This window comes from Ranitomeya variabilis, chromosome 2 (assembly GCF_051348905.1).
Source record: "Ranitomeya variabilis isolate aRanVar5 chromosome 2, aRanVar5.hap1, whole genome shotgun sequence".
Taxonomy (NCBI): domain Eukaryota; kingdom Metazoa; phylum Chordata; class Amphibia; order Anura; family Dendrobatidae; genus Ranitomeya; species Ranitomeya variabilis.
Window position 1 is genome coordinate 170,136,798 of NC_135233.1, and position 24,139 is coordinate 170,160,936.

At 40.3% G+C, this 24,139-nt stretch overlaps 1 protein-coding gene across 2 annotated transcripts in view; it reads right to left on the minus strand.

Annotated features, from left to right (window-relative positions):
- The window catches only part of SMYD3 (SET and MYND domain containing 3), a 1,191,717-nt gene that overhangs the window by 394,700 nt on the left and 772,878 nt on the right, over positions 1 to 24,139 (minus strand). For both annotated transcript variants that reach the window (XM_077283161.1, XM_077283160.1), the window contains one exon: positions 24 to 91. In XM_077283161.1, coding sequence (XP_077139276.1) covers positions 24 to 91 — 68 coding nt within the window. The remainder of the gene's footprint in view (positions 1 to 23; positions 92 to 24,139) is intronic.

The window sequence follows — 24,139 nt, forward strand, 5'->3', positions numbered from 1 at the left end:
GAATAAGGCAGTCTATGCATTACCTGGGATACAGGCCAACACCAACGTCCTGCATCTCTCCATCGCTGATGGTAAAGCTGTTACAGGTCAGCTGTGAAAACAAGCAAAGCAAATCTGGGATTAGTGGGTTTTGACCTGAAGGAAAAGAAACATTCAATAAATAAAGTCTATAGCGTTCAGCAAATTGCTGTAGAAGATCATAAAACACCCAGTGCCAACACCGGAAAAAAGAGCCAAGTATCACATGCGGCTTCCAGTCTCCTCCAATTTTTCAAGCATTTCTCAATGGTATACTAGCTCTATTCAGCAAGTAAAGGATTTGGAATAAGGTGTTCTTAATTAGTGGAGAGAAAGGGGATCTATTCAATGGGGCAGTCGAACTCTTCTTATTTTACAGACTGGAGCTTGTTAAGAAGATGTAGTAAAATTGTGTGGCTTGGGCAAGTTTAGAGCAATGTGTTTATTAATTGGTGCATTTTTGTGACTAGCTCCATTAACAACAGCTAATGATTTTTAAGCCTAGAAAGAAAAATTCACACAAAATAAATGTTACTTTACAGTTAGAATTATATATGTGTTATATAAATTATTAAGTTTATAGATAATATACATTTATGGAGCAGAGTTGTTTTAAGACTGCATTGCACAATTATTATAGCTTCTGCTTATAAACAGTGATGACTAAGCCAGATTAAAAAATAATTAAAAAATACTGGTAAGTCTAACGAAAATTCTGATAGGCCCAAATAACATGTGTAAATGCTATGTTCGGACTTTAATCGCTTGCCACAGCTAGTCTTGTCTTGGCTAGAGCAATATTTGAGTCACAGCAATCATTTCAAGTCAGGAGGCAGAATGGAAATCTTTTCTTCCTTGTTCTGTGCATCTGTCCCCTCCACACATCCATATAAAACCGGAACTGGAACCAGAAAAAACAGTACCAGTGTCCAGCGTGTTTTACATCAGTGTGTCATCAGTGTTTTTTCAGTATGCAAGAAGAAATAATTAAATGACAAAGCTTCTCCTATACTTTACAATGTTAAACACAGACAGGACACAAGTGGCACATAGATGCCATCCATCAACATCAACAGCTATACGTGTTTTACACGGACCTCTAGACTTGTATTGGCATTTTTTTTTTTTTCGGTGATGACTACTTCCTGCAGCGCCGCGGGACAGCCATGGGGTCCAATGTGGCCCCCACTTATGCTAACATCTACATGGCTGTCCTGGAGGACGAACACGTGTACAGTTCACAGTTTTGGGGCCGTGTTAGGGGCTGGCGGCGCTACATCGACGATATCTTCCTGATTTGGGACGGTGATTATAATGAGTTGGCACAGTTTCATCTGTTTTTGAACAACATCTACCCTGGGTTGGGGTTCACTATGGAGTGTTCTCAGACCAAAATGCAATTTCTAGATACATGTGTCTACAAGAAAGATGGGTTTTTACAAACTGATCTGTTTGTCAAGCAGACGGACAGAAATAATATTTTACATTTTTCTAGTGAGCACCCACGGAGAATGGTAGAGTCTCTACCATGGAGCCAGCTCTTGAGAGTCAGGAGGATTGTCTCGAGTGATTCTATTATAGATATAAGGCTTGATGAGATGTGCCAAAAGTTTCTTATGAGAGGATATCCTGAGAGAGATCTAAAAAAATTTAAAACAAAGGTACTATCTAAAGATAGAGATGAACTCCTGACTCCAAGATTGGCTATTGAATCCAAAAAGAGGATACCGTTTGTGACAACGTTCAATGGTTTAAGTGGTCAGATTTCAGATATAATTCGTAGACATTGGTCAGTATTAGCGAGGGGACATACTGATGTGGGTGAGTTTCAAATGCCCCCGCTGTTTTCGTATAAGAGGAATAGAAGTCTGAAAGATGAGTTGGTGGTTTCTGATGTGGGCAGCTCTAGGAAGAACCTACAAACTACTTTGAGTCGTCCGAGCCTGGGTAATTTTCCATGTCTCGGATGCGCGTGTTGCAATAATTTAATTAAAGGGGCATTGTTTTATCACCCCCATACCGGGAAAGAATATAAGATACGGAAACGTTACACGTGTAAAAGTAGTTTTGTGGTCTACGTCCTGAGCTGCCCTTGTGGTCTCTATTATGTGGGCGAGACCACGATGGAAGTTAAAGCGAGGATTTCAAAGCATAAAAGTACTAGTAGAAAAAAGCTTATTGATCTTCCGGTACCCAGGCATTTTCAGGAACTGGGACATTCTGTCACTCAACTCAGATACCGTGTTATTGATGATGTACCTATATTAAGGCGGGGGGGTGATCGTGTTTCTCTCCTTAAGAAAAAAAGAATTAAAATGGATACATGAGCTTGATACCCTCTTTCCAAGGGGTTTAAATATTGATTATCCACAGAACTGTCTCCTATGATGACTTGTTGATTCATTGCAGTTTTTTCCATCAGTATAATTATGTTTTTAACCTTTTTATGTACCATCTTTTGTTGTTGTTTCAATAAGGGTGGTAATAACGACAGTCCTCCTAACATGGACTCTGTATGTGAAAATTGGTTTTGATATGAGGATCCGTGTGATGTGATCGTTTTGACATTTTTACAGGGGTGATAGACAACATGTATTTGCTGCTTCCTTATTCCCTGATTGTTATCAGGAGGGATTTGTGTCCTTTTTGTGTTATGACTTATGAAGACATGTATTATATTTATGAGTATAGACATTGTTAGATTGATAATATATGGCTATATAAACATCTCTAGATATTAAGTTGGTTCTCCCCGTAGCTGTTGTTTCTCATTTCAGGTCCATATTGTAAGGCTTAGACATGATATATATATAAAGATAATCTTTGGACAAAGCCTGTTGGACATGGTTATGATTCCATTATTCGATGTGGACCTGGAGTGAAGAAATTCTATTGGGAGTGTTTGTCTATACAGCCGATCTACTGTCTGCGCGCCACTGCCATCTGGTGGTATTGAGAGAACTTATTTGTCATGCGCATTGGTGGTATAACAAGTCTTGATGTGCTGATACTGCCGGAGTTTGGATTTAGGACATGCGCACAGGACCTCTGGAGGATGGTGACGTCATGGACATGCGTACTTTAATGCTGGTATGAGACAGGAGTGGGTGTGCTTACCGGGAAATGACGCATTGTGAACTCAGCTTCGGAATTGGTGTGCTGTGGAGCGCTGTATGCTGGGAATATGGCAGTCACATGATATGGAGTAAATGAACGGACTGGACGGCTATCGCTATGGACACGCCCACGTTGTTATGACAACCATCGATGCCTCGCCGAGATTGGTGTGATCGGAGTTGTTAATATTATGGACTTCAGGGATGTTTATTTGGATTTATGGGCATAACTCATTAGTAGGGAGCGATCAGAGTTAGTGTAACTATGTTATTGGTTAGTATATATGGAGGGCTGGTTGTGTGGGATCGTTTTTAATTATGTATATGTTTGTTATATTATGATGTATTTTTTCTAATTATATAAGACCACCCCATTGGTTACTAGTAAATTAATGGGTTGGGTCTGATGGTATATAATGGTGGTTGGATTGTTTTCTCACTATGCTTGATAAAGGTCTGTGGACCGAAACATTGCAGATGGCAGAATAAACACGTAAGCTGTTTTTTTTCACAACTACTGTGGTGCTGTCCGTTTTTTCATCTATGTTTGGATTCGTATACTGGGATGGATCCCCTGGTGTGGACGAGCACCCTATTGTCCATAGAGACACTGTTATTTAAGGGTGCGGCCTGAATATATATTTTTTGCATTGTATTGGCATTTGTCATCCATGTTGCCGGTAAAAAATGGATATTTATCGGTGTGTGGTTTCAACAGACAGACGGTCCATGTAAGAACATGGACATGTGCAAAGCAGCATAGGTTATAATGGTATATGTGGTATCCGTGGAAAAAACAGATGCCACATATACTGCAAACATGGACATAAGAATGAGACCTAGGGTAGGAATAGGAAAAGATCCTTCTGAGAAGGAGCAGGTTTTCTTCATGTTATCAGGCTCTTTTCCTTACTAATTATAGTGGATTTGTGTCCTTTGATTGTTATGTATGGTGAAACATTTTAATGCTACAAGATGGGCTCTAACCTTCAAAACCTCCATGTCTGAACACAATGGCCTGGGGATTATCAAGGTTTTTAGTTTATTTAGTTGTGGTGACTATTCTGTATGTAGATATATGCTTGTAGTCATAGACATGGATTTTTAGTAGATTTAGTCTATGTCATGCTCTGTTTGGATCAGACTTTAAGCCAGAAACATAAATTTATATGCATGAAGGCAACTATCAGGACTCGAATCTGGTAACTCCTGTGCACCAGCTTTTCTATCTGAGATATTCAGCTCTCTGGAGAGTTCCTTGTGGTGTTCCCGATTGGCTTCATCCTGTGATTTCCTGATTGAACACCCTATATAAACCTGGCCTTGCACCTCCTTCCCTGCGAGAATACTGAGCTCTCAGCCACTAGTCTAGCTCTCTCACCTGCTGCTGCTCCATACCTTACTGCTGTTTCCTGTGTACCAACCTCTGGCTTCCCTACTGACTATGCAACTTGCTAATCCTCCAGTACCTACTGCCACTTCTGTGTAGCGACCTCTGGCTTCCTTTGACTAGGTGACCTGCTAATCCTCCTGTACCTACTCCCACTCCTGTGTACCGACCTCTGGCTTCCTTTGACTACACGACCTGTTAATCCTCCAGTACCATACTGTCACTCCTGTGTACCATTCTCTGGCTTCTTTTGACTACATTACCTGCTTATCCTCTATTACTGTACTGCCACTACTGTGTACCAACCTCTGGCTTCCTCTGACTACACTACCAGCCTCTGTTTTCCCTAGTGATTTCAATAGTAAATACTCCAATCCAGACCAGATCATAACAGCAACAATGCTGGGTAGAATTTTAGGCCTCATTCAGACGTCCGTGTTACACAACCATGTTGTATCTGTTTTTTTCAAGGATACAATATGTACTGTGACAGGGTCACTGGCACTTTAAGTGAGGGGAGATACGTGTCACGGAGACCTATAAACCTATAAGTTTCTTTTGAGCATGCTACAGTTATGCTCAAAAGTTTACATACCCCTGCAGAATTTTTGCTTTCTTGGCCTTTTTTCAGAGAGTATGAATGATAACACCGAAACTTTTTCCCACTTAAAACAACAAACCTTAGCTGCCTTTTATACTCACAAGTTTACAATTTCATACTGTAAAGTGAGTTTGAACAATTTGTTTTCATTATTCACAACTAACTTGCAACTACGTAAGGTCACGGAGCTGCATAAGGTAATATTCTTAGACACCATAGTTCAAATAGACCACAGAAATAACGTACCAGAAGTGTGAACAGCTTATGGAAGCAGTCATCAATGTCATCACTAAAAACTAGAAATCCAGTTAACGATCCATATTACAAGAAGCTGAGAGAACACAAGGATGTATCCTAAGTACACTATTCCAAAAGTTACAAAGGTTTAAAGAGTGTTGAAGAGTTTTGCAGTTTCACCTTGGGAATCAAAAATGAAGCTTTAAGTTAATGCACAAATCGCATTCAATTGAGGGCAATTCAGTGGCTTTTGGCAAAGAGCTGGAGAAGCAGAACAGACAGACCATTCATGGTTGGAAGCTACATTGACCATTTATAGACTGAAAACGTAAAAGCGTTAATATAGGAATTTCTAGTACTAAAAAGCCTGCACATGGGGAGAAAAGGGAACTTGAAAGTATAAATTAATTACGGTAAATTTGTATTTACAATACAATTTGTATCTAATCTTGGTGACATTGAGTGGCAGAACACTTTTCAGTGATATACAGCACATAAAAGAGGACCCTTTTTACATTGGAGTATACAATAACTGCAGGCTTATGCTAAGGAGGGACTATCATTAGCAGGCACCAATGGCTCTGTGTGTGACCCCTTTGTTTATTTGTCTTGTTGCTCCTGTAATCCTCCATGTTGTGATAATGCAGACAATGATTTCGGTTTGTCCCAAGTAAAACTGTTCATTTTTCCTCGATGTCTGATTGAGTGTGCTGAAAGCTAAAATCTGCAACATATCATAGTGGCCTGATGTTTCTTTTTATCCGTCACACACTGTGCATGGTCCCTGGGTCATTTATCTCCTTTCTTATTTACCATCAATAGAGCTCCTCTGTAACCCCAAATATCTATTTTTGTTTTAAGCAAAATATTTGAAAAGCTTAATCTAATAAGGTACAATAGGACTACCCAGGCTAGTTTTACAAGCTTATTGGAGTGATGGCAATAAAAAGCAATGGAATAAAAATGATAGCTAACTTAACTGCATCTTAAAGGGGTTGTCTATGACTTTAACAACTAAGGCACATAGCTGCATAGCACAACTCTATCAATGAAATAGTGGCTGTGTCCGGGTACTGCACATCCACTCCCTATTCATTCATAAAGGGAGGAGTTATAAAGTACAAGTACCCAGCTGGGGCCACAATACAGTTGATGGAGCTGTGCAGTTTCAAAACTGAGCACCGGGCACAGCTTATCGGCGGGCATGGCGGGTGTCACACCCCACTGATCAGACACTGATGACCTATCCTAAGGATAGGCCATCATTGTTAAAAGTCCTAGACAATGGCCATAAAAAGAAGAGCTGAATCGTTGTGGCTTATATCTCTCATGATTTGAAAGCAATAAACCTTTTTGCTTCTGAATTTTTTTTGGATGGCTGTTCTTGTCTATATTTTTGCATACTACCCTTATGGACTTTAGTTAACCCTGCTTGCAGAAGTACAATGTGGCTAATTCATTAAGAAGTGCACGCTGCTTAATGAGATAGGTGCATTTATTAACCGGTGTGTGCCACCACCAGAAAATATACTCCAGTCAGAGAGTGGAGTACAGTTCTGGACTAAGTTTCGCCATAAGGGTAACGTAGCTGATCAGGAATTTGAAAGGTGGTGCTACGGCCATATTGGTGTAGTCTACCAGAGCTGATGCGTAAATGCCAAACGTTGCAATATTTTTGCTCAACTTCCGAGTTTCATAAACAAATTGCAATTGATCAAGATGTTTAATGCCAGAATTCAGGCATAAACACCTCAATGAAATACCCTCTTCGTATATTGAACTGTTAGAGACTAAAAGGGGCTTGTCCTCTACTAGACAACTCCTGCTTAATTAATTCAGAGCCCCTTATAAAAAAACAATGTATGCCAACACCCAGCAGTGGCACCATTCCAACTTGACAGAACAATGTCATGTCATGGTTTGGGTGATTGCTGTGGCCTATCAGTGGTCAAGCCCAAATGGTGGCATAGAGAGATCACGATTATTGCTGCATTGCCTCATCTTTCCAAGTGGCTGCAATAGGTGTGAATGGAACACCTGAGCCTAATAATCAGGTAGTTGTCCACATATTTTTATCAAAGGGTGTATGAATCACAAATTTGTAACTAGATTGTCTTATACATTTCTATGTTGATGACATACTTGCATTCCTTTAATATGCAGTTCTCTATGTTTTGTATCCTGGAAAATCCAAAATTTAGCACGCATGGGTAGCTTAAAGAGGACCTTTGACCAGTGTGAGCATGTTAAACTGGCCACATCATAAATAGTGGCTGCAGAGCTGCGTAAAATATTGTTTTTCTTTTAATTTCTCATCTCTGATATAGGGATACAAGTGGGCATAACAGAGATTTGTCTCTGGAGGCGTGTACTTTTTCTTCTGTAGGTGGTCGAAAGCTGACTAATCATAAGCAGAAGGCGTCATGCATGGAAATAAGAGAATGTCAGTGCAGGCTTTATCTATAATGACACAGAACTCGGCTCTCCTCACTGATCTCCCGGCGTGCACCTACTGTGGAGTAAAGCAGGGCTGCGTGTCATTACATGTCTCACACAGAGAACGCCAGGTCTGACTATCCCTGGGTGTGTGTTCTTTTTTACCCCTGGCATGACATCTCCGGTTTATGATTGGTTAACATATTGCAGAAAAGGGGACCATTGGTCCTAGCAAATATTGGAATCCAAACTTTAAATGCTGAAAACTCCACAACTGACAAAAGAAGTTCAAAATAAAATAAAAAACACATTTTCCTCAGCTCTGCAGCTCCCACTATATGACGTGCTCAGTTACCGTGATCAAACTGGTGAAAAGTCCTCTTTAAATTACAAATAATAGTTCTTTTTAGTGGGAAAAATAATTGAAGTGCCACTTCATTTGCTTTAGCCGTTATTAATGAATGTAGCACAAACTGAAAGTACCATAGTATAGCTCTCATTTTCTTTCGGAAGACGTGCACTCTAACTTGACAGGACATTAACTCTACTTTCATCGGTTTCCACAAAATTATTCCATTTGATATTTACATCATAGAAAAGGGCACATAAATGAAATATTTATTGATTTTTTTTATCCTCATCCAAAATTATTATTGATTTTGTCTTAATTGGAATCTGGATCAAATGTATTGTTTTTCTTTTGGGGGCCTTGTTGTTTATCACGTCTATGTTTTCTGTCATGCTAGTCCTTTGTATCATATTTCATTTTCTATAAAGCCTGCTAATCAGCAATTCTGCTAAGTTATGATATTGATGAGATAAAAATGGCAAAACTGACTGAAGATTACAGAAGGAACTAAAGGAACAGTGTGCATTTTATGACAGGAACATTTTGCTCATGAATTTCACTGCTATTTCCTATGGTGTGAAATTCACTGTCAGATGGAGTTTTGTTGTACTTTCATTGCATTTCTAAACACAACTTAGAATCAATGAGAGACAATTATTAAGATTTAACACTTTTTCTTAAATACGCAAATGACACAACATTGATACCAACCAGCATCGATGGAATGGAGTACTAATTACAGAATGTCAAGCTGGAAATCTCGCACATGGGACTGCTACTCAACACAAAGGAGATAATGATTACGGTCAAGTACAGTTTTGAGATGGACGACAAGGAACTGCAAGTTGGGAAGGACTTCAACCTACTCAGATCAATGATCACTCAAAATGCAGTGACAACACCGGAAGTCAATAGAATAGCTATGGGCAAATCAACAATGAAGTCACTCGACAAGGTCTTCAAATCAAGGAAACTTTACTAGCAACAAAGACACAGTTTGTGCATAGTTTGGTCTTTTCTGTGGTAACATAGGGATGCGAAAGCTGGATGATAAAGAAATGAGACTGAAGAAGAATTGACTCCTTCGAAACGTGGTGCTGGCGAAGGATGTTATCAATACTATGCATGGCAAGAAGAACAAACAAATCAATTTTGGAACATTTCAAGCCAGGCATGTAACTCGAAGAAAGGATCACCAAGCTATGACTTGCCTACTTTGAAGAGAGCAGTCACTGGAGGAGGACATCATGGTCAGGAAAATAAAAAGAACAAGGCTATAAGGAAGACCAGCAATCCGATGGCTTGATACAATCAAAACAACAGAGTAGAACACCCTGGTGGACTGGCACAAGAGCAATCTTAGTACAGATCTTTCAGCCAGCAAGTTGCCATGGCCCCAGATTGATCCACAGGCCAATAAAATAAAAAATAATTGTTCACCTTATGTTGTAAATGAAACTTTTTCTACTTAAGTGGAACCTGTCAGCTGGTTCATGCTGGCCAAAGTACAGTCTGGATGCACAATTGAAGACATGTAGACTTTTCTTTGAAATGCTCCAACATATAGTTAGCAGATCCAGTTGGGAACCATAGACATAGATGAGACAAGTCGGGGGCTTTATTCTGCACTACTCTAGTTAAATGACAGGTCTCTGTCTTTGGAAAAGACCTATCATTCACCTGGAGGGGTGATATGAAAAGTCAGCCAGAGGCAGTGTAGAACTAGTTCCATCTCTTGCTATGGCCCCTGACCAGATACGCTAAATACATTTTCTCTGAAATGTCGGACAGCTTCAGAAGCTCTTATTCATACTGCCTGCAATTTGGGCAGCAGGAATCAGGTGACAGATTCCTTTTAATGTGGAACAACTGCACATTCTGGAAATAAAGGTTGTGTGTATGTGAAGAAATGACTTGAAAGTTAAGACACTAAGACAAAACAAAACTAAATTAAGTAAGACAAGAGCCACTTTTGTTTCTGTTGGGATATTAGTATTGAATATTCTAATAAAGCAAACCATAAGCCGCTGGCTAAGTGCAAATAACATTGTAATGGATTATGCAGATCACGCAGTAAATATCACACATTTCACTGTTTCATATGCTAAAATACTATGATGGATCGCTGAATACTTGAACCAGATGTCTGCTGATGTTCAATAAACTGCTCCGCATTTACACTGTAGGATAGTAAAGATTATAAGAGAGTAAAGAAAATGATTATTTCTACACAATAACTCCTAATATGATGAAAATAGCAGTAATGTGAAGAATGTCTGCATAAAAAGATATTGGAATGTAACCTGTTACCAGGTGTTTGCTACCACATCTGAGCGAGGCCTAGTGTAGGGGCAGAGTAACACATCACTGGAATCGGGGTCTCTGTTTCTATATTGTGCTGGTCTCAGATTAGGAGACACAAACCTGGTGACAGGTTCCCTTTATGCCACGTGCACACACTGTGTATTTGGTCAGTTTTTTACCTCAGTATTTGTAAGCCAAAGCCAGGAGTGGAACAATCAGAGGAAAAATATATTAGAAACACGTCACCACTTCTGTATTTATCACCCACTCCTGGTTTTGGCTTATAAATACTGAGGTAAAAAACTCACATAATACTCAACATGTGCACATGGTCTTAGAGGGAAACTCTACGAGGCTCGGTGTGCGGGTGGCATTTACCTAACCAATGTTTCCGTCTGACTGGTGGTTTCGCGGCCCAAGTGTGTTATTTCTTACAGTTCAGCACAATCTCCATGACTAAATAAAATGAGTAAGCATATAATGTTATAGCAAACATCAATTTATAATCAGCGTGTGTAATGAAGCATATAAAGGTGTAACAAATATTTTAAAAGTGTTTAAAACATTTTGAACAATATTATGTAGGAAAGGCATGGAAGTAATCAGAATTGGAGACCGAGCGAGTGTATAATGTTACTCTACATATTCACTACATTAGCAGCATGTCTCGTGACTGTGGCTTTGCCGTTATATGATAATATGGTTGAACGCAATGCCAGAATGTTTATTTCAGAACAGATTGTTTATCTGTAGACAAATCCTTCTACAGACTGTTTAGTTTTTACAGTGTTCAGGGCCTTTCATGAAAAAAAACAAATCTGTTATGTTTAATTCATAGTCAGCTTTAGCAGCCAATACATTGGATTCTCTATCTGATGCACTGCATCTCACACCTGATGCCAAGCACATGTGTATACGTATAAGGGTACACTCACACTGGCGTGTATTCTCTCATGCGAGAGGATCGGGGCGATTATGCTAATGCCCTTCGGATCAGAGTTTCAGAGTTGTCAGAGTTTCATCCGAGTGTCACCTTAGTGTGATCCGATCCTCTCGCATGGAAGAATCACAGCACAAGTGCGGGGAAGATGGAGAAAAAAATGTCTCTATTGTCTCTGTGCACGTACATCAGACTGCACTCGGATAACATCCAAGTGCAGTCCAATGTTTCACATGCACCCACTGACTAGTATGCGTAGGCGTGATCCAAATATTGGAGGCACTTGATTCATGCTGCGATTGTTTTCACATGCCAGATTGCCATGAGAAATAAACTTCCCCATAGTAGTATAACATTGGGCCGAGTGCGGTCTGATAGAAAATTCAGATAGCACTCGGCAGTGTTATACGCCAGTGTGAGCGTACCCTAGTAGTAATTTTCACAAATATTTTTCCCCTCTATCATGTAACAGCAATATTTTTTTCTAGATGTGATTAACCAGTTCAAGACCATGCTATTTACATCTGTTCCTGACCAGGCATATTTTAGGTTTTTTTTGTACAAAGGGTTTAAAGTGCTATAATGTTTTATGGGATATTCAAATAATTTTTGCATTTTTTCCATGATACATGGAGCTTAATTATGTTATTTTCATATTCCGTCATTTTCCCACTGATATCATCTGATATTGGGAAAAAAAAGAAGTGCGTGTCTTTCACATTTTTTTATGACCAAAAAGGAGCACAAACATACATTTTAAAATTTGTTCCCAATCTATAATAAATATTTTTATATATCGGACATGGTTTGTTTGTTTTTGGACAAGGGCGGGGCTAGGAAAAATGATTTGTTTCAGCAGTGGAATTTTGAGTTTATTTATTTTTTTTACCTACTTTTTAGTTAATTATTTTTTTTGTTGGTTTATTTAATTTTCATTTTTTTTCACATTTGGTGCCCCCATACCTATAACTGAGGCTGGCATATTAGTTCTAGTTACAGTGGAAATTAAGCCTACTGGCTGCATAGTCCAGCTGACGGGGTCTCATAGGAACCAGCAGCACCTACTCTCCCTACAGCCAGCAATCACAGTTTAGTCGTGTGTACACAGTTATCAAGAAAGAAAGAGCGGTAATAAACCATCTGTGCCTTGTCTATAGAGAGCTTGGCTGTGCCTAACAGCCGATTCCACCTTCCTGCAGCTTCATGATTGCGTGCAGCTGCTCTACTTTGCAGTGACATTTTAGAACATCACTGCATAGTAGACTGTCGATCACTCCAGATTTTTAAAGTCTATGGGCAGTCAGAAAGCAGTTAAATTCATACAGAAAATATCACGTTATCCTGCCTTCATTCCAACTTTCATGTGTTTAAAAGTAATCTGTCAGCAGGTTTTTGCACCTCATCTGAGAGTAGCCTGATGCAGGCATAGGCAGCGGAATACAATGATGTATCACTTAGATTACTGGATGCAGCGGTTCTGATACAAAAAGAGTTCTCAGATTTAGTAATGAAGCAGAGCGGAGGAAGCTAGCCGCGCCCACACCAGGCTCTGTGTATACCATGTCCATAGACAGTGGTGTGCCATCACAGGAGAGGGGTGTCGTACAGGGCTCATGCAACCAGTTAGTCCCAGCAATGATAAGCTACTGGTGCTAAAACAATAATTGTAAGCAAACAAAACATGGAGCTTGATAAGACAACATGCTGAAATCTGTGTTTTAACCCCTACATCATGCTGTCTTCAGATTATATAGCAAAAACCTGTGATAGGGTTGGCGGAACGCACCGAGTATATATGTGTTATAATAGGTGCGCTCGCAATCCGGGGTCCACCGTGCAGGAAAGAACCTGCTGCTAGCAATTGGAGGCACTATATGGCAGGATATACGCACAGTTACTTCTCAGAATCACTAAGATAGGAAAAGGCTGTGCCCTGTTAACCTCACGGAGGATCACAGCTACCTAACAGAGCAGAAAGCAAACAGTGGTCATGCAGTCAGCATAGCACACGAATAACTCCTCTCCGGTGGAGCCGGAATTCTAGTGGCTATATGCCAGCCCTGAATCCACACACACAAAAACTCCTCACCAGAGGTGCCGGTATTCTAGGGGCTTATTTCAGCCAACCCTGACCACAAGGTAGAAAAGCTCATAACATAGGTTGATACTAGCGCATGGCCGTGCGGCCATGCAAACCTTTTACAGCTGCAGCAGACAAGGACCTTCCCAGTGGTCCAATGGGAGCTGCTACAGGACCTGAGCGTGTGACCCCCGACCTCCAATGAGAGGTCCTCCCTTGGGCATGCTCAGAAGGGAAAAAGCAGGACTTAGTCCGAGAGACGTCTGGCTAAAATGGCTGAGCCTGGAAGAGCAGCAGTAACCAAGCGCACAGTATCTGCCTGAGCCAGACACTGGGACCGACGTCTCCGCAGAGCAGACTCCACTGCGGCTGATGCAGAATGGGAGACCGCAGCGAACATGGTTTGAGATTCCCCCTGTGCAGCGGCGGGAACTCGACACCTAACAAACCTACTAACAGATTCCTGTCAGTACATTTTTTGCACATGGATGTAATCCATTTTTACATTTGGATAACTGTGTAGATGTTTGTCATCCAAAATAAAGGATACCTATGTGCAAGTCAAGTGAAATCTAGCGTAGAAGCCAAATGCAAATCAGGCTGGAAGTGCAGAGAGGCAAGTCAGTGCTCAGGAAACCCGCAGCTCAGCTACAATGAAATGCCCCTAGTGCATTTCTTGCATTTGGCTTCTGTACCAGATTTCTCATAATTGTCACATCGGATCTCTACAAAAAAGTAATTTTTCTTGGGTTGCAAATGCCTATACAACCATACCAGTATATGCATATGCAAAAAATATGCTGACAAATTCCCTTTACAGCACTCATGAAATCAGCTGGGAAAAAAACAGGTTTCCTTTTACTTAAAAATGTAAACTTTTTTTTCTTATTTTCATACTCGGTGGGAATGGGAAGACAAGCCAATGGCAGAGATTTATCTCCAGTCACAAAATAAAATCAGATTATCTAGGGGGGACCCAATAGAAGATACATGTACCTAAACTTTACTGTGAACCTAATAATGAAGTGCATTAATTTCAGAAGAAACTGTGATGCTGCCTTCCACCAGAATGAGTGGGGAGATGCAGTATAGTTAACCCTTTAAAAGACCAAGAAATGTTTCGTTTTTGCGGTTTTGTTTTGTTTTTTACTCCTTTTCTTCCAAGAGCTATAGCTTTTTTACATTTCAATCAACATAGCTGTATGAGGGCTTGTGGTTTTTTTCTGGACGACTTGTAGTTTTGAAGGACTCCATTCATTCTACTATATAATGTACTAAAAATGGAAAAAACATTACAAGTAGGAATAAAGTTTTGTTTTCAGAGCCTTCATTCTGCAGTAATAATTACCTGGCAGTATTCTTTTTATATTTCAGTGATTAATACAAATGCATAATCTTGTAAAAATGTTTTAGAGACCTGTACCTATTTTATTTTTCCAACCATGGAGCTGTGTGAGGTCTTATGCTTTGTGTGCGGAGTTGACATTTTTATTGATACCATTTTGGGCTATCAATAAGAGCAGCATCTAAAAAATGGAAATTCTGGCATTTCAATTATACTTTTGTCATGGTATACCAAGTGGTTTAATTTTATATTTTAATAATTCATATTTTTTTACTTTTCTAATTTCTGTATATTCTGCAAAGATGCAGAGCAGAGTATGTAATAACACACAACCCTCCTCCAGCTGTTACCCAAATATCACTGCCAGCATCTATTGTGATTATAAGTGGGGAAGACGAGCACAGAAATGTGTGTAATTACAAAACCCCCACAGTATCTAGTTCAGGCATTGGAGAAAGGATTCAAAGCAGTGTTTATGATACACTGCAGCTCTCACCTCATATTGCCATCAGTATTGGGGTGGGGAGAGCAGAGTTGACAGTGCTGTGAGATGAAAGCTGCAGCGTGTCACAACTGCTGTGGATCTGTGCACACTTTCCAGACATTTCTCCCAGATGCATAGAATAAATGCAGAGTTGTAAAGACACACAGCTCTACTCTCCGGCCCTCCGATCAGTTCATTTTCGCTTGTAATCACAGTAGGTGACAGCAGTGACATCTGTAAGATCCCCATTAAATCAATTGATTTGGTTGCTTGAGCAAAAATTAACAAACCAGTGGGAAACAATCAATAATTACATATTTCAACAGGAATTATTGCTTAATTTATATCACATGACATACACTGTAAAGACACGATAGCACATCTGTTATTATAGAAAATTTAATTGAAAATCTATTTTTCATTATGCTTAGATAATATCGTTTTAAAAAGATTCGTTAGCTTTTTGAGATTTTTTTTTGCATCATAAACACAAATTTGAAAGGTTGAAGATAGACATAAATCCATCGAGTTCAACCTATATACCCTAACATGTTGATGCAGAGAAAGTAAAAAAAGCCATGAGGCAGATGCTAATTGCCCCATATTAAGGCAAAATGAATTCCTGACTTTACATAGGGCTGTCAGACTAGCTCCTTGGATCAATGTCCCATCTTTACCACTAGAATTCTAGGCAGGCCTTGTAATTAGGACTTAAACCTCTATTTTTTGGAAAATGTAGCACATTAGCTGGCTAAAACATTATTATGTACATTCAACAATATTTCATAGCCCAGGACCTACTAAGTTATACTGGGGTACATGGCAAATGTGAGAAGTAATATGGGCAGGAAGCAGGGGCTTAACTGGATGGACACTTTGAATGGATACATTTTTTGGGGGGGTAACATTGATTTTTTTTTAGTAAATTAACAGACCAATTGAACTATATCTGTTCATGAAACACAACCTTTCAAACTTTCTTGCCTTTGCTGATATACAATAAGCACTGCACAATGCTGTGGTCAGGAGCATTCATTACTTTCTGGCAGACAAGCGCAGCTCAGGATAGTGGAGGAAGTGTGAAGTGGTTTCTTTAGATTCACACTACTGACATGACTGGTAGGATGAATTGGTTCTCAATCAACTTTCAATGAATCATGACTGATCATATTGACTTTAAGGGGCCTGTCTAATATCCTTTTTGGTTTTGGTGTTTTTATAGGCAAGAATAGTGACACATAACATGATGATGATGACTTTATCAGCGACGTTGATGAAAGATTTGTTCTCTCCTGTCACTTTGTAGCTTGCTCCAAAGCAGGAGCAGCCTGGAGGACAATATACAGCAGCGCTGAGCAAGTAGCTTTGGTTCTATCACTTGGGTTAGATTAAATACTAACTAGAAGGTAGCAGCTGTCTGTGAGCATCTTTCACTTTGCTCCTCAATTCTATCACCTTCCACCTTCATATACTTTAATTTTTTGCTGTAATCTGATCCCTCAGTGAGCTGCTAGTCCATCTTATCTTGTTTTGATGAATTTTAGCTGTTTTTCAAAGTTAACAATGCATTAAACAGCCAAGAGGTTAGGAAAGGAAATGAATGATATGGAATAATTTAAAGGGAATCTGTCACCAAGTTTTTGCCATCTAATCTAAGGACAGTATAATGATGAGACAGAAATCCTGATTCCAGTGATGTATCAGAGTCGCCCGAGTGGGCCGTGGAGTACTCGGTACCGGACCGAGGGGATGTCCTCAAAGGGGATGTCACGGTGGCGGCGACCTGGTCCGTGGCCCTGGGTGCCTAAGTAAAAAGGGGAAAGGTCTTTTAAGGGAGTTGTAATAAAGGTTGTATTCGTGACGCCACCTGTGATGTTCGGTCAGTGGGGACCGACACTGCTTAATGGGGTCCTCTGGGGTGATGTCATGGCAGCTAAGATGGTATAACTTCCCACAGGTGAAGTAGGTCCCCAGGGCTACCGGTGTATAGATGAGGATGGTGAGTGTTGCAGAAAAGAACGGAGGACGCATGTTTGCAGTCTCTTTACCTGGTTTACTGAAGACTTCGGGAATCCACAGTCCAGGGCACCAGATCAGGAGGTACAGGCAGGGTCCGACCAGCTTGGAAGCAAGTTCAGAGTCCCCTTTACCAGGTGAAGATGGAAGCCTTCCTACCAGCGCTTTGGTGTAGTCCCTTGCTGCCTGTGGCTTCTATCAAGGTCCTCACAGATCTCTCTGTCCTCCATAAAGGTGGGACACTAACCCGTATGTATGACAGGTGGCTCGAACCTTTTTACAGGGTCTCTATCATGACCTGGGCTCTATGTGCCACTGTGTCTCCTGGGTATTAGGGTGGACAGGTTAAGTGTAGTCCAGCTGTCCTGCCGGTTTCTGCTGTGCCTCCTAGAGTCCGACACAACCTCTGCTACCAGAATCTGCACTCTGTAGGGAGGTAGCCCAATCGCAGCTGTCCTCCCCAGTTGTTACTCTCCTGTGCTTCGCTCTCCTGCACGCGCACTACAAATCTGTTCCTCTTTCTGTGTTATCTCTGTCCAGGAGCTGCAGCTCTTTCTCGTGGCTGCACATCCCCTCAGTCCTTTATCTCTCTTTCTGCCAGGAGCTGCAAACTCCCACATCTGCTCAGCGATTCTCCTTTCGTACCAGCTCCGCCTCAGCTGAAGTTTCGTGACAAGCTCCTCTCTGGCCTTCCCCAACTCTCCTCTCTGGCCTTCCCCAACTCTCCTCTAAGCCTCAGACTGCTCCAGTCTGCTGTCTGGCCTTCTCTCTCTCCCTACTCACTGAGTGACTTTCCCTCCAAACCAGAATGTATATATAGGGAAGTTCCCCTTAATCTGGGTTTAGAGCTCCCCCTTCTGGCCTGGAGTGTGAACATGTTGCATGTTTGTTTTTTCCTATCGCCACATAGTCCTAGATTTGCCACAACATAATAATATTGCTTAGTGCATCCCGGGCTATATAGATTGAAGAGGAGACCAAATAATAGTCTGTACATATATAACGAAATATAGCAAATTTTATTTTATATATCAAAATAATACGTAAAATCACATGGACAAGTCTAATATTGTGAGCAAGTACAAAGAAGGCAATCCAAGACAAAACAACAACATCCACCATAGTGGGACTAGCCGGGGGTGCCAATAAGCCAATGGTACTAGAGATGGAACACATGAAAAACCTCAATGAGAGGAAACATAAATATAGCTATGGTAAAGTATATAGATAGCTGAGACCAGGGATATCAAATTATATCTACACAAGTGGAGAAACTATACCAACATATCATTAATATAGCATAAGTCCCTAACACAATACACAAATAGTGGAACTTGTATAAGCCTATACCTAAGTATAGTCACCAACTTATGGGTCATTCCATGTCAAGTGAACCAATGATTTTTACCACTATATTTTTAATTCTTTTGAGATTTTTTTATTTGGTAATAGTGTGTCAGAGAATGCAAAATGTGAAGAAAAAAAATTCTAGATATTTTTTTTTTATTTTTTATTGATTTTCAAAGTTCGGAAAAAGTGCGAATTTCGGTGTTGCCTGCCTTTACATTTCTCCCCATAAATCAGGCTACAAAAGAGATAGAGAAACAAATTAAACACCATTCTACTCAGAACTGTACAGGCTTTCACCAGATATGTCACAAGAGTATCTTTGATAATATTTTACCTATGCGAACGCAAGCGCAAAACTTTAAAACGCATTTCTGAAAAAAACGTTTAATTTAAACATTTCAAAAACTGCACATGTGCCTGTTATGCTCCTAGCCACTTCTGCACCAAAATACAAGCTGGGATATTGATGGGATCATATTTTTAAAAAATAAAACTATTACAGTGTCAGTTCAAAAATCTTGATCTCAGATCTGTTCAGCCTGTGGTCTAACAGTGTGGGGTCTAGATTTACCAAATAATCCAGGATTGCTAGATATTACTGTATTATTTTATTATGTTAGAGCTTAGAAGCAGGAGAGGACAGAGGAGGAAGCTTTGTTAGGGATGAGAATGACCAGGGGTAGACGGTGACTGCAGAGCAGATGACCGGCCGGCAGCTCGGGCCTCCACAGACCGTATTCACACCAAATCTTAACACCGATGCAACTCCTCAAATGGAGGGAGAAAAATATTCTTAACATCCAGTTCATGTATTGTACAAACCAGGGCTACGAAGAGGAGGAGAGATTGTGAAAACATCGGTTACAGGAAGCAGAACCCATCACAGGGACTCAGCAATATCACACTGTCATCCCATGTAGTGGAAATAAAGACAGTGACGTCCATGACGTGGTAGAAGGCGGCACAAGATCGGCAATGGATGACACAACTGGTGATGTGACCTGTGAATATGATCGGCGCTGGCAGCTACTGGACTCTCCAAAGATTGTGAAAATGAAGACGTAGAAAGGACTTTTCTGCACCTTCTGGTCCAGCGCCATCCTTTGTGTATCCAAGAAAACCAGACATTGTAAAAGTGAACAAAAATCAGATATAACTCAGGTGGAGCCGAGCACCATGACAGGCTGCACATACTAACACAGAAGGAAACGGCCATTGCTAGTGAGCGCTTATGGACAAGATGACATTTCATCCTCTAGAAGGGACACATTGATGATAGAAGGCCAGTGTAAAAACCTACTATTAATTGTTTGATTAGTTCATATTTTATAGTACGAGGATTTAACTACTGGACTATTCTTCTTAAACACTTCAGAAATGACGTGTTTAGTGATATAGTAGAAAAAAAATTGTCCCATGTATAAATAGGTGGTAAAAATATTGGTTCTTTTAATCTTGTTTTTAACATATAATTAGGATGAGACTGTATTTAGAAAATCACACTTGAGGATATGATGACGTTTTTTCTTTTGGCTTGTTCAGTGAACTCAGGTTGAAAATGTTGAGCAAGTTGTTATGATGATTAAGATGTATTTATTCTGGCACTTTGGTATTTGTTTTTTGCGTTTCTTTATTGTTACATATAAATGTTGAATGCAATAAGTTGTAATTTGAAAAGAAAAAGGGAAGAAACTCACACAAACATAAAATCAGATGATTCAAGGCTTAAAAAAAAAATACAAATGTGATAGATCCCAAGTTGAATCCCTGTACAAATATAAACAAGGACACAAGTAACACACATGCATGTTTTCACAATTTTAAAACATACTTTTTTTCAGAACTGCGCATCAAAATGTTTAATTTGATTTCACCAAAACAAAATATAAAGAAACATAGTCTTGTGACATATCAAATGAAAGCCGGTACCGTTCTGAGAAAAATGATGCCTCTCCCACCTCTTTATCTTAATTCTAGCCCGAGATATGATAAAAAATGTAAAGCCATACCAGGCCAAAATCTGCGCTTTTTTAAAACTTTAAAAATCTGTAAAAAAAATTAACTGATTAAGGAAAAAATTCTAAACTTTTAATTTGTAATTAACTAAAGTTGTACTTCATAAAAACAAAAAATAAAAAAAATCTAAAGACGTCAGGTAAAAAAAATATTCATATTTGGATCACTTGATATGGAATGGCCCCCATGAAAGAGTCACAACTGGTCATTGCATGATCAAATATTCATGTAGTACCTATGGCCATAGCTAAAGCTGGTGTATCTCCCCTGCTGTCACGCTGGTGGGCACCTCAACGCGCGTTTCGCCACTGACGAAGCCTTAGTGGGGATAATTTGATATCCCTGGTCTCAGCTATCTATATACTTTACCATAGGTATATTTATGTTTCCTCTCATTGAGGTTTTTCATGTGTTCCATCTCTAGTACCATTGGCTTATTGGCACCCCCGGCTAGTCCCACTATGGTGGATGTTGTTGTTTTGTCTTGGATTGCCTTTTTTGTACTTGCTCACAGAATTTGAGTTGTCCATGTGATTTTACGAATTATTTTGATATATATAATAAAATTTGCTATATTTCGTTATATATGTACAGACTATTATTTGGTCTCCTCTTTAATCTATATAGCCCGGGATGCACTAAGCAACATTATTATGTTGTGGCAAATCTAGGACTATGTGGCGATAAGTAAAATGTGAATACATCGATTGATGTTTTTGGGAGTTTTTTATATATTTGGAAGTATAAATTCATAGGTTTTGATGTTGCATGTTTGTGTTTACCTGATAGAAGAGATCTTCCCTTGCTTCCATGCATGACATCACTCTCCCCGTGAGGAAAGCAATGCCACTGTAATAACCAGGACCCTGAGGTGTTACATATCACTCACTAGACTGCATGCTGTAGTATTGATAAAATCAGTAGGAAATTATCACTAGAGGATTAGTAAACCTGCTACCATGTAGTCCTCCATATTCATGAGCTCTGTATAACCCCACCCTCACCACTGCTTGGCAGCTTTTAGGAAGCTTGAGAAGTTTTAGATTTGCAGCAGCTAAAACACTGATTTTATGAAAACTTCAGCAAGCATCCTAGTAAGTCACACTGCTCTCCAAACCTTAGCGACAGATTACATTTAAATGTCTACAAAAACACATTGTTTACTTTACTATCTTATGATTTTTTCATGTTGCTCTCAGATCAGGTCAGGAGAGCCGACGGAAAGTCTGACGTAATGTGGTCATCTGACTGCACCATTAGTAGTCCCTTAATGACCGTTGATATACATAAAAACGGATGCTGCTATGGGGCCTTATTACCTTATTACCGGGAATAAGGTAATAGTGCCTCCCCAGTGTCAGAAAATCTCCAGAGTTTTAGCTACCAGGGCTATCTGAGACCCTGAAGAACACGATCAGCGATGTTTTTTCCAGTCACCGTTCATGTTATCACCATTATTCAACGAATAAAGGCGATTATTTTAAAAAAAAAAGTTAGGTCCGGGTTAGGTCCGGTGTAGAAATAATTTCTATCTCCTCTGACATTATATAATAGCTCAGAGGAGAGAGATATGTTGTTCCCAAGCATCACACAGTACCTTAGTACCGAATCTGCCATCCCCTGGCTCTCCTCTTCCTCTTCATGAAGCAAAATCGTGTACGCATTCGCAGTGCCCCCGCCAAGATCTGCTGGCTGGCACCCAGGAGCATCAGGAATTTTTCCTATTGGTTCCTAAATTAGTAAATAGGACAGCACTTGCACTATGCCTCGCTGTGCACCTCGTTGAACAAATCCCCCTCCCCGTGTCATACCCTTAGGCCGGGATCACACATGCGAGAAAGACGGACGAGTCTCGCATGTTAATACCCGGCACTGTCGCCAGCTCTAAGGAGCTGAGCGTGCGGCCGAATAGCAATACATGCAGCCGCACGCGCCGCTCCTGAGTGCAGGGGGCAATGTTGGGTATTAACATGCGAGACTTGGCCGTATTTCTCACATGTGTGATCCTGGCCTAAGTCAGATTACATTTTTTTTTTTAATTTAGAATTTTTATATCTTTCATTCTTTTCTGTTAGGGTCAGGCTTAGGGGTAGGGTTTATTCAAAAGTTACCAAAAAAATGATGGCAATTTGACTACATAGTCAAATAAACTGTGTGGGTTCACTTTTTGGTGTTACCTCTTACAAAAGTGAAAACACTGGGGCTAAAGCAACATTTTATGGGTAAAATATAATTTTATTTTTCCACTTTGCATAATTCCTGTGTAGCGTAGGGTTAAAAATATTCCTGAAAAGAGTTTTGAAGTATTTGAGGGGTGCAGTTTTTAAAATGGTATCACGTTTGGGGAGTTTCCAATATATAGGCCCGTCAAAATCCATTGAAATCTGAATAGGACCCTAAACAAACATGTTTTGTAAATTTGTTGAACAACTGAGAAATTGCTGCTAAAGTTTTAACCCCTCTAACAGCCTAACTAAATAAAATGATGTTTGAAAAATGATGCAGATGTAAAGTAGACATATGGGAAATGTTATTACCGTATATACTCGTGTATAAGCTGAGATTTTCAGCACTTTTTTTGTGCTGAAAACGCCCCCCCTCAGCTTATACACGAGTCATTGCCAGAAAGCCGGGGGGAGAGGAGAAGCAGTGGCAGGAGTCGGTGGCTGTGACATCATACTCGCCCTCCTCACCTCTCCACTCCCATAGGCATGGAGAGCATATTCATTACCTTAATGAGCGATACCACGTGAACACTGAGCAGAGGAAGGGAGAGCTGCCAGCACTGGGTACAATGGAGATGCAGGGACGTGCAGGACCGTGCAAGGAGGGTGAGTATGACGGGGAGGACGCAGAGCCATGCATACAAGGTGGAGGACATTGGAGGATGCCGAGCCTTGCATACAAGGGGGAGGATGGGGGACTACGCTGAGCCATGCACAGAAGGGGGAGGACGCCAAGCCATGCATAGAAGGGGAGGACAGGGAGGACACTGAGCCATGCATAGAATGGGGAGGACGGGGGAGAACACCGAGCCATGCATAGAATGGGGAGGACGGGGAGGACAACGAGCCATGCATAGAAGGGGGAGGACACCGAGCCATGCATAGAAAGGGGATGACGCCCAGCCATGCATACAACTAGGAGACAGGGGGAGCCACACATAGCAGGATGGGGATGAGGAGACAATGCATACCCGAATTATACTTGAGTCAATAAGCATACCCAGTTTTCCGTGGCAAAATTAGGTGCCTCGGCTTATACTTGAGCATATACAGTAATTATTTTGTACAGCATGACTAACTGGTTTAAGGATAAACTGATCGAAAGTTTGAAACCTGATTTTTTTTCAAAATTTTTGCTAAAATTGTTTTATTTTCACAAATAAGCACAAGTCGTATTGAACAAATGTTACCACTATCAGGAAGTACAATATGTCATGAAAAAAAACACTCAG